This window comes from Canis lupus, chromosome 16 (genome assembly GCF_048164855.1).
Source record: "Canis lupus baileyi chromosome 16, mCanLup2.hap1, whole genome shotgun sequence".
Classification (NCBI taxonomy): Eukaryota; Metazoa; Chordata; class Mammalia; order Carnivora; family Canidae; genus Canis; species Canis lupus.
In genome coordinates, this window is record NC_132853.1 from 11539708 (window position 1) to 11556036 (window position 16329).

Consider the following 16329-nt stretch of genomic DNA (forward strand, 5'->3'; position numbering starts at 1 on the left):
CAAGCTGGGTGTGGGGGGCAAGCGGCCGAGCAGGACAGGCACCCCCAGGACCTGCCCTCCCCACAGGCCTGACCACCACTTCCTGGAGGCCATCTGCTGCTTCCCCATGGTCTACTACATGGAGGGCTCCGTGGACAAGTAAGATGCTGCACCACCTTGCCGTGTCCTCACCATGTCCCTGCACAGCCCAGAGTGGAGTGGGGGCATCAGCCTATTCCTCGGCGCCTCCTCTCCCATCCTCTCCCCTCCTCTCTTGTCCCTCCTCCAGTCTCCCGCTCCCCAGGTGTGGGGAGGTCAGGTGGTTGCAGACCACCCCCCATGGAGGGGGAGGGAGGGCAAGGTGCACCTAAAGGAAGCTCCCAGGACCCCCAGCCTGGCCCTGATCCACCACCCCTGGCCACACGCTCTCCCCCAGCCTGGACAGCCTGCTGCAGTGTGGCATCATCTACGCGGACAACCTGGTGGTGGTAGACAAGGAGAGCACCATGAGCGCAGAGGAGGACTACATGGCTGACGCCAAGACCATTGTCAATGTGCAGACCATGTTCCGGTGAGAGGCCGTGGGCTCACAGCCAGGGCTGGTCCTGGGCCAGCCCTCCAGCCATCAGGGAGCCCACCCCACAGCTGCAGCTGTGCCAGGGGACCCCGCCCTGGACCCCTCCTCCCCCATCCATGACCAGGGGGCCCCGTCCTGACCCCCTCCCCACCCGTGACCGGGGGACCTCTCCTGAACACCTCCCCCACCTGTGACCAGGGGACCCCCCCCCCCCCGCCAAACCTCCTCCCTCAGGCTGTTCCCCAGCTTAAGCATCACCACGGAGCTCACCCACCCTTCCAACATGCGCTTCATGCAGTTCCGAGCCAAGGACAGCTACTCTCTGGCTCTTTCCAAGCTGGAAAAGGTGAGCAGCCCTATCTTCCCTTCCCTCCCCCTGCCCCACCTGAGCTATCAGGATGCAGAGCCTGGGGGTGGGCAGGGGGCTCTGTGGGCACAGGGGCCATGGGCGGCCCAGGCACCTGCTCTCTGGCCAGAGGGCATAAGAGATGGGGACTCAGCTCCTGTGTGAGGCTCCTGTGTCACCCAGGCCAGGGGCAGACATGGCCCCCTGAAAGCAGGGTCCAGGCCTGGCTGTGCCCGGGGCCAAGGCTGCTGTCGAGTCCATAACAACCAGCACGGGGGACGCTGAAGACGCCCAAATGGAAACACAACTGGCCTCAGGCCAGGTGCTCACAAAGAACAGGGTTAGAGAGGAAGTCTCCTCGGGTCACACGGTGGAGCCAGGGCAGGGTGAGGTCCACTGTCGGTTCTTGGGGCCCTGATGAGGGCGTCAGCGGGTGTCAGTGTGGAGCTCCGGGGCACAGGGACTGGCCAACAGGGATGCGGGTCCCGGCGATATTTCCCCCACTTGGGTACCAGCACTAGCACCACACAGCAAGGAACAGGCCACGCGCTAGGGCGAGACCAGGGAGCAGAGGGCACTCACCGTGAGCCCCGCACTCCCGGGCCTGGGCTGGCCCCACAGCCGCCCTCTGCCTCAGCCGGGCCACCAACACTGAGCTTCACCCTGAACCCAGGTGGACAGCACAGGTGCCTCCCACCTGGTGGCCGACCAAGGGGCCCCCAGGGACCTGGCACTCTGCATGCCGCAGGGGCAGGTGGAAGCTGGGCAGGTGGCCTCAGGCCCTTGGAGGACACAGAGGGGCTCCTGGCTCGGCACAGTGGCCAGAGGGACCTGGGTTTCCCGTCCCACCCAGGCCCTCCCTGGAGTGTGTCCTGCTAGGCCCCCAGGGCTGGTTCTGGTCCCGAGGCCATTGGCCGCCCGTGGGCCGAGCGTCTGTCTACTGGAATGACTGGAAGGTGGATGTTGGCCTCAGCAGCCCCAGCGTGCCCAGATTCTGTCCAAACGCTGGGGCTGCTGCCCGGGATCTGAGGAAGATGCTCTGGTCCCACCGGAGCAAGGATGGGGTGGCTGGCACAGCATCAGGCTCTAGGCTGGGGGTCTGGCCCTCACACGCCACCCCTCCGAGGCCTCACGCACTGCCTGTTCCAGGACACTGGCTTCCAGGCGGTCAGGCCTGCTTCTGCTGGCAGGTGTACCCCTGCCTCGCTCAGGATGTGGGCCCCATCGTGTGGCTTCGTGCTCTGGGCCTGGCTGCCAGCGTGTGTGACTACAGCTCTGGCTCCTCCTGACTGATGTGGGCCAGGGCCCCCCACTGTGGGTCCCCTGCCCTCCGGGCACAGCCTGCCTCCTGATGGCTCAGACAGACGACCAGGGAGCGGCGTCTCCCCACAGGAGCAGCAAGACTAGCTGGGCTCATGTCTTTAAAGAATTAACGGCGGCAGCTTATTTTTATTTTTATAAGAGCATGTGTGTCTTCTGCTTCAAGGAACATTGAGACGACAACCAAGTTTTTGGAAAGGCACTCCAGGGGTCTCCTGGGCACAGCAGGGGGACGGCCAGGGAGGCGGGACCCAGCTGTACAGAACCCCTTCCGCCCACGGGAGCGGCTTGTCCACGCCAGGCCCGCCCTGCTCACAGCCTTGAGTCCCTCTTGTGCCAGCCACAGAATTGGCTGCATGAACACGCAGGCCCCGTGCCGGAAAGGCCAGGGACGTGCTGTTAAAGGCGCAAAGCCCGGCACCTCCCCTGCCACCTCTGAGATCCCGCGTGCTCCTCCGATGGCACCGCTGGTGAGGATGCAGGTGTCGCCGTGCACCTGTGTGAGGCTGCTCTCGGGCCTGGGCCTGCAGAGCCACATGGTGTGTGTCGTGCCAGATGCATCTCGCTTCCCCGGACAGGGCAACGCTGCCAGAACCTGCTCCACAGCATCGTACCCCGATGCCCACACCCTGTGCCCCCTGCCGTCAGCGGGCTGGGGAGGTCACACGGGCGGGAAAGGCCCTTGGGCAGCTCCTGGGTCTCCTGTGTCCATTGCCCCGCCTTCTGCCTTTGCAGTGAGTCTGGTCCCCGTGGGAAGGGGACTGTGGGCTGATGAATCTTGGTGACAGGGTTGGTACCATGGTCCCAACTAGAGGTTGGTCATGGTCTAGACAGAGCACCGTGTGTGGCTGAGGGACCCTATAGACAGGGATGGTCCTGCGTTGTCAAGTGCACCTGACGTCCTCACTGGGGACCTGACAGGAGGGAGGTGGAGGGTCAGTGTTGGCAGACGCGCTGCCGGCTGTGGGGTCAGAGGGAAGGGCTGCAAGCTGAGGGACACCGTCAGCTTCTAGAAACGAAAACAGGAGAGGACTGTCCCCTGGAGCCACCAGGAGGAGCACAGCCCGCTGACCCCTGCATGCCACCCCATGAAGTGCACTTTGGACTTGGACTTGTGGAGCTGCGAGGTTGGATCTGTGCCCAGCTGGAAGCTGTAGTGACTTGTTTCTGCAGCTGCGGAGCCTCCTTCGGTGGGTCCTGGAGCTCTGTGCTCACGGAGCATCGTGGGCACCACGGAGGAGGAGCAGGGATGCGGGAGCAGCGCACGCATTCCAATGATTTCTGCACATCCCCGCTCCACTGTCCCACCCGACTTCACTTAAACACACAAGCTTGGGGATAAAATTACTAAGATTATTTTGAATCTTGAGAAGCCAGAAGCAGAGCATCAGAGCACATGTGGGCCCCTGGGATGTGCAGGTCACACACCATGGGGGGCGGGCCCTGGTCCCTCCTGCTGAGCTCTGGCCTCCAGGGCATCTTGAGGGGGAACACACAGCTGGATGCTGGTGCCTGAGGTCGGCCCGTGCCGGTGCCCAAGGTCGAGTGCTGGTGCCCGAGGTCAGCCCGTGCTGGTGCCCGAGGTCGGGTGCCGGTGCCTGAGGTTGGCCCATGCCAGTGCCCGGGGTCGGGTGCTGGTGCCTGAGGTCAGGTGCTGGTGCCTGAGGTTGGCCTGTGCTGGTGGGCACTCAGCCTGCACCGGCATGCACCCCAGCCACCTGTCCTGAGCCACTGTGGTGCAGGCACCAGCCTGAGGCCCCCCCTTCCTGCAGAGGGAACGAGAGAATGGCTCCAACCTGGCTTTCATGTTCCGCCTGCCATTCGCTGCAGGCCGCGTCTTCAGCATCAGCATGTTGGACACGCTGCTTTACCAGGTCAGCAGGGTCAGGGGCCGAGGGGGCGCCCAGTGGGAGCCCCAGCCTCCTCTCCATCCCCAGCCAACCAAGCCCAGTTCCAAGCGTCCGTCCTGGGTCCTAGCCGAGCAGCACATGCTCGCCCCTGGCGTCCCCCACAGTCCTCCTCTCGGCAGCCCCTGGGTTTCCAATCCCTTCTGACCAAACACACGGCCAAGTGAACTACTGAAGCTGGCCAAGGCTTCCCAGTGGGAGGCTGTGGGCACCTGGCAGGCATGTGAGGGGCACGGCCTGTCCCCGGGTGCCCCCACCTCACCACAGCCTCCCTCTCCGACCAGTCCTTTGTGAAGGACTACATGATCTCCATCACCAGGCTGCTGCTGGGCCTCGACACCACGCCAGGCTCCGGCTACCTCTGCGCTGTGAGTGGACGGGGCCGGGTGGGCAGGCAGGCAGGTGGGTGGTCCTCAGGGCTTCCCCGGGGCTCTCCAGCTCAGGGCCCCACTCATTCTAGATGAAAGTCACTGAGGAAGATCTGTGGATCCGCACGTACGGCCGCCTCTTCCAGAAGCTGTGCTCCTCCAGCGCCGAGATCCCCATCGGCATCTATAGGACCGAGTGCCACGTCTTCTCCACGTCAGAGGTTCGAGGTGGGGCAGGGTGCTCCTTACATGGGGGCTTGCGCTGAAGCTGCCCATATGCTGCCACCGCCATGTGCAATTGTGGGGTCCTGGCCTTTGCTGTCTGGCCAGCCTGGGGTCAGGGTCATGTGTCCCCCGCATGTGGTTGGATGGCTGTGACCCTCAGGTGGGGCTGGGGTGCTCGAGGACGAGCCGGAGCCACTGTGGGCAGCCTGCCACGCTGGTCCCGAGCCCACGAGGGGCTCAGCAGTGTCCAGGGCTGGGGGCTGGGGCAGAGGCGCCCACAGCACCCAGGAACCTCTGGTCTATTTTGCAGTCCCATGACCTCAGAGCCCAGGTGAGTGGCCCCCTGAGCCTCACATGAAGCCGTGCTGATGCGTGGTGTCCTGGCTGTGCTCCCCCACCCCAAGCCTGGGGGTTGTGGGCCCTGGGCAACAGCCGGATCAGGGAGCATGTCCCCAGGATGGTTGGCCGTGGCGCAGCTCAGAGAGGTCCCATCGTGGCAGGCGGCCTCCTCCCTGCCGGCCTGGACCTACCTCCATACCTTAGCCCCTCAGGGGAGCTGCCCGGGTGGGGGTCCCCACTGGCACTCCCCATTCTACCACACTGCCTGTCCCTGCCCTCCTGCTCTGCGCAAAGGGGAGTCAGAGGCACATGGGGTGGCCGTCCGTGGTGGGTGGAAGGAAGCAGCCCCGTCCACGGGGATAGACCTGGGGGGCCGGCGGCTCAGGAGAAAAGCGTGGAGCTGGCACCCCCGCTGGCCAGGGACGGCAGGCACTCACGCCTCCGGGGCCCCGGGTGCCATCCCCATCATCCCCCCACCTCGGCCAGTCCCAGATCTCCGTGAGCGTGGAGGACTGCCAGGACACGCAGGAAGTGACCGGGCCCTGGGGCGCACGAGCGGGTGCTGGTGGCAGCACCCACAGCCGGCACGGGGTCGGTGCAGACCCTGCTGAGCACCCACTGCTGCGGCGCAAGAGCCTGCACTGGGCTCGGAAGCTGAGCCGCAAGGGCCCCAAGGCCGCGGGGAAGGCGGCAGCGGCCGAGTGGGCCAGCCAGCAGCGGCTCAGCCTGTGCCGACGCTCCGAGCGGCAGGAGCTCTCCGAGCTGGTCAAGAACCGCATGAAGCACCTGGGGCTGCCCACCACTGGCTACGGTAAGCGCCCGGGCGCCGCGGGGCCCCCACGAGGCCCGCTGGAGCCCCCAGGCCTGGCTCTGAGCCCTGGCCTCAGCGCTCTGGGCCTCGGTCTCCTCATCCGAGGCACAACAGCTGCAGAGAGCCCAAGCCCGGCCTGCGGGACCCCAGGAAGCGGTGACGGGGGGCCGGGCCGGGCGCAGTCCTTGCTCGGGGACAGGTTAGCCACCTGGTCAGAAGCACCGGGCGCTGTGTCCTGGCGGAGAGCAGGACGGTGGCGGGAGACCCGATGGCCCGCCGCCACCCCTCCTGGCCTTCCCAGCCGCTGGGGCCTGTGGGGCGCGTCGGGGGGCTGGACCAGGGCTGGGACTCGCCTCCATCTATCGTGTCGGGCCCACAGTTGCCCCCGAGACACAGCCGCCTGCCTCGGCAGTGACCGCTAGGTGTCGGGTCCTGTCGGCAGCCCCATGTCTGGGGAGCTTATCTGGGAAAGTTCCCAAGCTCAGCCGAGAGGTGCTGCCTCCGTCGGCCGAGGGGCACCCAGGGTCCCCGCCGGGGTCCCCACTGCTGCCCGTCCGCACCCACACGCCGGGCTGGTCGAGCCTCCATGGCCGTTGGGCTCGTCTCGGGGCCTCTGCCTGCCGCTCTCCCCGCCCTGCTTCCTGTGTGGCCCAGGTCAGGGGCCCTGGTGCCCCCCCTAGGGTGGGACGGCAGGCTGGAGTCTGAGGGCCAGGCGACTCCCGCCCGCCAGGCCAGGCTGCACGGTTCACCTCAGTCTCGCTCAGCGCCCCCTGCCCCTTGGTGCTGTCCCCCCTTTCAGGGATGATGGGGGAGCAGATGCCAGGACTCCGGGGGTGTGCGCGGCCCCTCGGCGGGGAGCAGCAGATAGCAGTACTGGGCCGCGACCCCAGGGCTGCGCCCCTCCCACGTGCCCCCCGCCTTCCCCAGAGTTTGGCAGGGGGGAACCCACTTTGCTGCAGACCAACTCGCTTCCCTGGCGGCTGGCGCTGGCTGCCATCTGTCCCCGTGTGGATGGCCTTCGGGTGCCGCTGGCTGGCCCACCCCCACCGCCCTGCCGGCCGCCACGCTGCTTGCTGACCTGTCTCTCTCTCTGTCTCTGTCTGTCCCTCTGTGTTCCGTAGAGGATGTAGCAAATTTAACAGCCAGTGATGTCATGAATCGGGTAAACCTGGGATATTTGCAAGGTAATTCTGCTCCAGCGGACGTCAGCTGCCACACGAGGGGACAAGCCAGCCCGTGGCCAGCGGGCAGCCTAGTAGTGCCCAGGCAGGCAGGCAGGCAGACAGGAGCGGAGACAGGACAGGGTCCCCACAGGCAGGGCTCCACGCTCCTGGACCCCCCCTCCCGTCACGCAGGGACCCTGACCCCCTCCTCTGCGTCTGCAGAGGGCGGGACTGACCCTGGGGAAGGTGAAGTCCATGCCGACACCCCGACGTCACTGTGTGCTCCAGGGCTCCCCAGTGCTTTGACCCCCCTGGGTTCTGAGGCCAAGCCCCACTGTCCATGTGTCGGCCCTGACCCCACCACGGCTGGCCTGAGATCCCGGGGACCCTGAACTCACCCAGACCAAGGGAGGCACCCAGACAGCTGGTGCCAAGCCTGGGTCTCCTCACACGCACTCGGAGTGCGGTGAGGCTGGGCCAGCACCTCGGGAACCGGGGTTTGCTCTCCCCTGGGCCGAGTCAGGTAGACCCTTGTTGTCCATTCCCCAGTGGGACTTCGAGAGGGACAGTCCATCCTCTTTGCCTGAGACAAAGCCTGTCCATGCCCCCAGGTCTGCCCCAAGACCCCCGAGGAGTCAGTCCAGGCCACAGGCCCTGCTGTCAGGACTCCTTCCTTCCCTGGGACTCCAAGCTCATGTCCAGGCGCCTGGAGTGGCTCCCCTAACCCCTGTCCAGGGCTGACCCCAAAGGGGCTGGTCCTTGTGGGCTGGAAGACAGGTCGGGCCCAGTAGGGAGAACTGTCAGGGTGCTGTCAGGGGCTGGCCCAGCGGGGCCCGAGCCCATAAGCATAGGCATCTCCTTAACCTGGAACCGTGATGGCGTTCATGGACGAGCCCCGGGGCCACATGGGTCCACGTCTAGCAGCTTCCATGAACAGGTCGCCCCCTGTACCCAGCCGCATTCGTGCCTCCCGACGAGGCTCCCAGGCCAGGGTGGCCTCACCTGCAGGGTCAGCAGAACTCAGTGGTGTTTCCTGAGGGTCCCCCCACGTGTGGACATTGAGCAGTACCTGGGGTGGGATGCAAAACCAGAGCACAGGGAGCCCTGTGAGCCAGGCCCCCGGGAGGGCATCATCTGGTGGATGGCCCTCTGCTGCCACTGTGCACCCTCTCCCCACGCTCGCTGCCAGCCTCGAGGTGGTCAGGTGGTCAGGCATGGGGCTGGGGGTCAGGAGCCAGGGGACGGGGCGAGGGAAGCACTGGTCTGTGGGATGGAGGCCGGGGAAGGCCAGAGTAGCAGGGGGTGGGGGCAGAGGAGGGTGACACCTCCCTCGGTCATTGGCCAGGACAGCTGCCATCAGCCCCCTCCCCAACCCGAGCTCAGTCGTCCCAGTGTAGCTGACCCGCCTTGGAGAACCCAGGGTCAGGGGCTAGTGACCCAGCACCTGCCAGCTCCTGGCACGACCACTGGGTCCCCACCCCACGCACCCCCCTCGCAGCCCAGACCCCCAGACACACAAACCGGGCCTGGCTCCGTGCGGCCCCAGGCTCTGCTGGTCATCACCTCACGGAGGAACAGGGTCCAGGCTGGGTGGAGATGGCCCCACGAGGCAGGGCCAGCAAGTGGGGACGGGCGCCCAGCTCGGGCTACCTGGCAGCGGAGGGGGGCCCGTGGGCACTGGGAGGGCAGCCAGTGGCTCCAGCCCCAACACCAGCCTCTCCAGTTTCTGTTTCCCAACCCCGTGCATGTGCCTGCATGGCCGTCCCGCTGATGCCCGCAGTGAGTCTCCAGGAGCCGCCTCCCCCTCCACCTGGCACCCTGCATGCTCCCTGAATCACCCCCGAAGATGCACCCGGGCCCAGGGCTGGGAGCTGTGCACTCCCCACACAGCCACCCTGCTCTGAGGCTGGCAGCTTCCACCCCAGGGCCCCTGATGCGGGTCGTGGGAAAGGAGCAGAGGGAGCCGCAGTCGCCGAGCAGAGTGAGTCAGTCTCCAGCTGACCCTTGAGTGGACACAGGCTGGCCAGGGTCCCTGCCTGCCCAGGAAGCTGCAAGGCTCAGACTCAGCCTCAAACTTCCTCGGCTTGGAGCCCAGACACAGCCCCAGCCAAGCTGGCCAACTGGCCGCTTCTCCTGCTTCCCAGGGAATCCCTTCCTTGGGGGCCTGGCCGGTGCAGAGAGGACAAGACCCGGGGCGTGGGCCACCAGGGCCAGACCCTGCTGGAGGGCCATCCCCTCGATGGCCGCCCTGGGTCAGAAGGTGCCTTAGATACAGCCGCATGGGTTCTCTGAGGTCACAGGCCGTCGTGGTCCCAGAACGCATTCCCCTCACGCTGGGCCGCATCCCCACAGCCACCCGTGAGCCGGACACTAGGCTGGCCCCGCGCGCACCGAGGGGCCCATCTGTGGGGAGGGGCCTGGGGGACCCTGCGTGCTGATGCTGCAGGAGCAGGTGTGGGGAAAGAGGACGTGCATCCAAAGCAGACGCAAGCGAAGGGTGAGGGTGGCTCGCCCGGCCCGGGGGTGGGGGTGCAGGGCAACGAGCAGGTTGGCTGGGTCAGGTGTGTGCAGGCGGCAGGTGTGCTCCATGCCTCTGCTTGGGGCCACCACGTGGGAGCTGCTGGCTGCGCAGGTGTGGGTGCAGCCAGCGCTGCTGCCCCTCATGGCCAACCCTTGCCTGGGCCCTGTCGGGAGGCCCGGAGCCCCCTGGCCCCGCGTAGGGTGGGCAGCGGCTGAGACGTGACCACCTGGGGCCCGTGTCCTTTACAGATGAGATGAACGACCACCAGAACACACTCTCCTACGTTCTCATCAACCCCCCACCCGACACGAGGCTGGAGCCCAACGACATCGTGTGAGTACCTTGTCCCCCGGCCAGCAGACGCCGTGTCCCTGCGCTGGGTGCCCGGCCCGGGGGGAGGGCAGCGTTCAGGGCTCTCATGCTCCCCCCGCAGGTACCTCATTCGCTCTGACCCCCTGGCCCACGTGGCCAGCAGCGCCGAGAGCCGCAAGAGCAGCTGCAGCCACAGGCTGGCCTCCTGCAACCCCGAGACCCGCGACGAGACGCAGCTCTGAGACAGCCCCGGGAGGAGTCCTATCCCCACGTCGGCATGCATCACACTGCATGGAGGGCAGGGTCCCTGCCGCGGCCACAGTGGCCTCACCCATGGGGCTGAGGGAGGAGTGAGCCCCCAGCACCCAGAGAGGCCGGCGGGGTGGCCTTTTTAACCTGTTTTTACGGACCTTGCCACCTGCATCCCCACACGTCGGACCACAACTCGTGACCAGGTCTGGCTGCGGCGGAGGGAGGGGTGCCCACCACGGCTGCGCTGCAGGGGGAGGCTGGGTGCGTGGGGAGGGGAGGGGCCGAGCCCCCGGCAGCCCCACACGCTCCCACACGGCCCTGCATGCTCACCGGCTCACGTGGAGGCCGTGCTCTACGGCCACGTGTGGACACCCGTGGACCTGCTCCAGCCCGGACAGGCCCCAGCTCCCTGCGGTGGGCAGGAGACGGCAGCCGGGAGCACAACGGACATTGGAAGCCAGGGAGGGTCTCCTGGCTCGGCCAGGGTACCCCTACCCGGGGCTGGGCTGCTCGAGGGCCCCCCTGACCTACAGGGGCTCCGGCGACGAAGGACTCTGTGGCTCAGAACAAGAAGACGTCCCCCTGCTGCGGCCTCATGTGAACTGCTGCAGCCCCGCAGGCGTCCCAGGGGTGGGGGGGCACGTGTCCACGGCCGCTGGATGCCCGCGCGCACCCGACCGGAAGCATAATGCCCACTGGGTTGCTGGCCCTGGTTCCTGTCTGCGGAGGAAGGACGCAGCACCCGTCACCTGTGACCTGCCCCTGGGCTTCCCTTCGACTGTGGCAGGTGTTGCACGGTCAATGCTGGAACCTTCTATTAAATGGATGCTGTCTGCAGATACAAGGGTCGGTCATGGGGGGTTACCTCTGTGGCCTCGTGCTCTAAGCCTGGGCCCACCCCCGGTCCCCCAAACTCGAGGGTGAGACCCACCTGCTGTGGCCCCTACCCCACCCGACCCTGCAGGGAAGCCCCCACCCGGGGCAATGCTGCAGGCCGGCGCCAGGAGCAGGAAGCAAGCCCTGTGGCCACTGGGCAGCCAGGCAGTGCAGGGTGGGGGCCCCAGGGTGAGCACAGGGACCCCCGGCTCTGCCAGAGTCCAGCACCTGTGTGCTGGGCACCCACCTGCTGGGTAGGGCTGCCACGGGGACAGGCACCGGCACGAGGACATCCGTGCTCATTCTGAGGGGTGCTGCTGGTCACGAGCATACCCCAAGAAGCTGGGTGAAGGGGCAGGGTCGACGCAGCCTCCAGAAGGCAGCAGAGAGGCCTGCAGCAGGGAGGGGTGTGCGCCCCACGCCCGGCCTACCGGGACTCCTGCCCACGGTGATCTGCCAGCCCTTGGGGTGGCAGCTTGGGGCCAGCCCAGGCCGAGCGGGGTGTCTGTGGCTCACGGGGTTGTGCCGGTGAGCACTTCCTCCCACACCAGCACCAGCCGTAGGCGCCATCCTGGGTGTTGGGGGTGGCGGGGGGACATGCCCTGCAAAGCTCGAGCTGGGCCCACCCGTGGAAGTAGAGGATGCACCAAAACGCCTCCAAGAGTCCAAGTGACGTGCTGGGAGATGAAACGATACAGAATTGTGTAAAATGCCCTCAAAATAGCAGAAGGCAGGAGGGAGGACACAACAGCAAGGGGCAGGAGCCGGGTGTCTGTAGGAGGAGCTCCCGAGCCCGTGCAGGCTCCCCGGGACCACTGAGGCAGGCGGCCCCCCACATCCCAGGCCTCGTCCTCACCCTGGTGCACACCCTGGGGTGTCCTGTAAGCAGCAGGCCGGGCTGGGCTGCGGGCCTAGGAAGACGGCTGCTGAATGCCGGATGGGACCTGTGGGGCAGGCCGCACACTGACATCTTGGTCCGGGGCTGGGTGGGGCTAGGGGAGCACCGCTGGCATCCCAGACCCCTGGGGCAGCACCCCCAATGAGGTCAGCAGGAGCTTGGGGACCCCCCCAAACATGGGGTCTCCATCCACTCCCGTTGCAGTCTTCTGTCCCAGGTGTGTGGGCATCTGCCACAGACCCCCCTTGCAGCCCACCTTGGGGTCCTGGGGCGCCCACCCTCCGCCCAGAGCTCCAAGGTGGCCCCAGTGCCTCCTCAGGGCTGTGCTGAGCTCGTGGGACCCCGGGGAAGTGAAGGTGGACAAGAGGCACCAGATCCAGGGCCGTCTTTTCCTTGTCCTTGACCCAGACCAGGATCAGCTCACTGAGCTTTGGGCAAAGTCTCTGGGGACTCGTGCTCAGGGCTGCAGTCCCTTTGCAGACCCACATGGGAGGACGGTGTCGATGACCGGCCACCGCCCCACCTCCAAGTGCCTTAAGCACCTGCAGGTTCCTTACTGGGCCTCTTTCCAACACGCCAGCCTCGCTCCTCCTGACCCGTCTGCACAGTGCGTGTTCTGACACAGCTCGTTACGAGTGGGTCTCGAATCACTGGTCCACACGGAGGCTGTCAACCAGCCACCTCGCTGGACTCCAATACCTGCCGTCTGTCCGTTTTTGCTTTTCTACGAGGGCTTTCACATTTCTGCAAATAATGACTTGGGTTTTCCTTTTCCCTCCTTTTGTTGACCTTAAAAAAAGAAACACCGTTGTGGGGCAGCGGGGGAGCTATTTTAGTGGTAAAATGAGTTTATTTGAGAATAGCAGGGAATTGCAACTCAGGACGGGCAGGGTCAGGCCGCCTCGCCGAGTTGTTGGGGTCCCTCCTCCTCCTCCTGCAGGGCAGGCTCTTCCTGTTGCAACCAAGGGGAGTCCCACGTCACAGCTCGTTTCTCCTCCTCTCACGATGGAGGCTTGGGGGGGGGAGGCGGTCCAGGGAAACCCTGGCCAGTCACAGCAGCCGGAGGCAACCAGGCCTCCCTCCTGACCCACATGGAGATCCTTCCTGTTCAACATGGGGTTTGCTGGGGGCCCCCGGCAGGTGGCATCAAATGACACAAGTTGTAACCGCACAATGACGACGTAGGAGCAGGTAGAGAGTGTCAGCGCCTGGTCAGCTTGCGGTGTCCTCTCTCACGCTGTCGCTGTGAGTTGCACCATGACGGTCTCATTCCTGAGTGTGGCGTCCTAATCTTCCAAAAGCGTGACTTCAGCTCGGCTTCTGCAGGAAGTGGACGCAACACCCGGGTCTCGAGCCTCCTCTGTCGGGCTCTGGTGCACAGCTGCGCTGGCTTCACCCACTGGCTCTGCTGGGTTCTGTTAGTTCGTCAACACACTGCATTTCTTCAACTTTTACTATTATTTTAGCCTCCTCGATGAAAGCTCATTTCGTTTTTTCTTCAGTCTTAATTTTTAACAAACGCATATAAGACTGCAAGTTTCTGATGGCTTTGTGAGCACGTAGACAGTGACACTCCAGAAGATTCAAGACATTCTTTTTTTTTTTTTTTTTTAAGATCTTCTTTATTTACAAGAGACACACACAGAGAGAGAGAGGGAGGCAGAGGCACAGGCAGAGGGAGAAGCAGGCTCCCCACAGGAAGCCCAATGTGGGACTCGATCCCAGGACCCCGGGATCACGCCCTGAGCTGAAGGCAGATGCTCAACCGCTAAGCCACCCAGGGATCCCAGATTCAAGACATTCTTGGCGGGAGCACCTGCTTTCCCAAATATCACGACTTACGAGCAGACCCCAGGAAGTAAGACCTGGGTGAAGGGTGCAGAGATAGGCAGATGCCATATCCTCTGCCGCTGCAACCCCACGAATGTCCTGTCTCGCCAGGTCTGGAGCTCAGGATGGCAGCACAGACCTCACTGGTCAGATCCAGGTGCACAGGCTTCAGTCCTGTCGGGAAGTGCAAGGGCACCATCTGTTGTCTTGCCCTCTCCAGACCCTGGAGGGCAGCCACATTCCGTGGCACTCTATGCCCCCCCTTGTTGCCACATCTCCTCTGATCGCACATCGGAGGACATCCTGGGCTCCCCAGACAAGCGGGGTCACTTCCCGTCTCAAGGTCAGCTGACAGGCAAGCCCAGTCCCTTCCACAGCCTGACTCCCTTCACCATCAACCGAGCACAGTCATGCACAGGTTCTGGGGATGAGGCCGTGGACGCCTGTGGGGCCATCCCTCTGTCTGACATGTCACAGCGGGAGGCTGGGGGCGGAGGAGGTGTCTAAAGGGCTCAGGGCCATCAGGCCTCTACAGACACACGGAACCAGCTGCTGCCTCACACTCGGCCACAGAGGCCCGTGCCAGGTACAAAGGCCCAAACACAGAAGCCCAGGGTCCAGGTGTGAGAAGTCACTTCCCAAACAGCTCCATAAACTCATGGTAGCTCCAGAAAGAACTATGATCATTGGGCCAAATAAGCCTGAATGACGTCTGTTTATCACGATGCCAATAGGACCATAGAAAGCCACAGAATGAGCCATTCATATTATCTTTTCTGTATTAACCTTCAAAACCTTTTCTGCTGTAAATAAATTAGAAAAAGACAGACAATCCAGCAGAAAAATAAGCAAAAAAACTTGGGACAGCTTACAAAAGAGGAAAACTGAAGTGACCAACATGGAGACACAGGGACAAGACATGGGGACATGGGGACACGGAGACATGGGGTCGTGGAGACACAGGGACACAGGGACACACTCTCCCCCACTGAGCAGGCAGATGCTCCATAGAAGCCCTGAGAGATAGGGGTGTGCTCCCAACGCCAACAGTTGCAGTAAAAAAGCCACGATTTGGCCTATGTTCAACTTGCGTCATCAAAGATTCCTGTTTAGGTTATTTTAAAAATTTCTATGAATTAAGAAAAAAGCACCAAGCAATGAAACCAATCTCCTGGAACGGTGGGCACAGGCTGGGAGGATGCCCCCAAGGAGCACGCACGTGTGACCGCACACACCCGGGACGAGGCTCCCACCCCGAAGCCGGATCACGGGCCCCCCACGAGCCCCTGAGCTGTACACAGGCTCTGGGCACCCAGAACAGGGTGAAGTCCTGCCCTCGACCTGCCCTGAGACACCAGAGCCCATGGGCACGTCTCCCTCCCTGTCCCTGCACCGTCTGCCCAGAGCACCCCACCCTCCCCATGGGCCTCAAATGCATTCGCCGCGTCTCCCCCAACATTTGAGCATCTCCCAAGTCACGACTGTCTGAGGACCAGTGGGGCTTCTTTCCCGGAGACTTGAGGCCTCGGTGCATCTGGAGACCATGGACGTCCTCACCATCCCTGCCGCTCCGCCAGCACAGGACCCGGTGCCCCTCGTGTGACATCCAAGCCCGCAGACACCCGGGGCGCCGTGAGCCGTGCCCCTCGGCCCTCAGCGCCCAACTATTCACACATCTCATACTTTCCGTGAAACTCTTAGTTTCTAAATAAACAAAAATCACATTTAATTGTCTGAAAAGCAGGGATTGTTTTATTTAACGAATGCACTCCTAGTCCAGGTAAGAACAGAATTCCCAGTAGGCAGGAGCACCCAGCATCCCCTGCAGGGCGGCGCGGGCCCTGGGAGAGCTGCCCACCCTCGTGGGGAACCTGGCATCCCTGGCTTCACATTTCAGGGTGAGGCCCTCTGCCTGCCTTGACCCAAGTGACAGACGAGCAGCCTCCTCGCGGCCTCTGAACCAGCTCTGTGCTAACAGCTTTTGTTGGAGAGCGAACATGTCAGGATGGCAGCAAATGACTGCTAATAATCCCTCAGGCTGAAAAGGCAGATTCACATTTAAAGAACAGAACCTCCAGCACCAATCTCCAGATGCTCAACACAGGGCGCCCAGACATCTGCGAGGGGAGCAGGTGGGCGAGGCAGCGTCACCCTGATGGTGCAGGTGGGCGTCCACAGGCCTGCTCCGCGGCGTACAGGTGATGGGGCTGCCTTCACAACCACGTGCCACCCGTCCTGAGGAGCTGACATGCCCGGGCCCTGGCTGTTTACACCTTCAGCACCGCCCCCCACCGTCCATCCCGCCCTCCAGTCCCCTGAGGATGCTCATCACCGGAATTAAGGCCAGTTGTTCACCGGCTGCTCCCTGGGCCTGATGCCGTGCTGAGCCCTCAGTGGAGGTCAGCGGGGGTCAGCGGGGATCAGCAACCAGAACAGCCCACACTGTCGAGACGCCACCTGCCTGGTCAGCACCTGAGGTCCCTGAGACTGGCCTGTGTACTCCCTGGCCCTGTGCAGAGCCCATCTGGGAGCTTCTCCTGGGCATTCAGATCCCCTGTGGCCCAGCAGGGGCCTATTTGGCCGGGCAGTCCCATGCGCTCCCAAA

General features: G+C 64.1%; 1 protein-coding gene across 14 annotated transcripts in view; it reads left to right on the plus strand.

Moving 5' to 3' along the window:
* KCNT1 (potassium sodium-activated channel subfamily T member 1) overlaps positions 1-10964 on the plus strand; it is a 60437-nt gene extending 49473 nt beyond the window's left edge. For 9 of the 14 annotated variants that reach the window (XM_072778636.1, XM_072778637.1, XM_072778645.1 and 6 more), the window contains 11 exons: positions 67-138; positions 416-550; positions 791-902; positions 3995-4096; positions 4414-4497; positions 4590-4718; positions 5033-5053; positions 5548-5872; positions 6994-7056; positions 9805-9889; positions 9990-10964. In XM_072778636.1, coding sequence (XP_072634737.1) covers positions 67-138; positions 416-550; positions 791-902; positions 3995-4096; positions 4414-4497; positions 4590-4718; positions 5033-5053; positions 5548-5872; positions 6994-7056; positions 9805-9889; positions 9990-10110 — 1249 coding nt within the window. In that variant the 3' untranslated portion in view covers positions 10111-10964. The other 5 variants (XM_072778638.1, XM_072778640.1, XM_072778639.1 and 2 more) reach the window with 4 other exon arrangements.
* The last annotated feature ends 5365 nt before the right edge of the window (positions 10965-16329 follow it).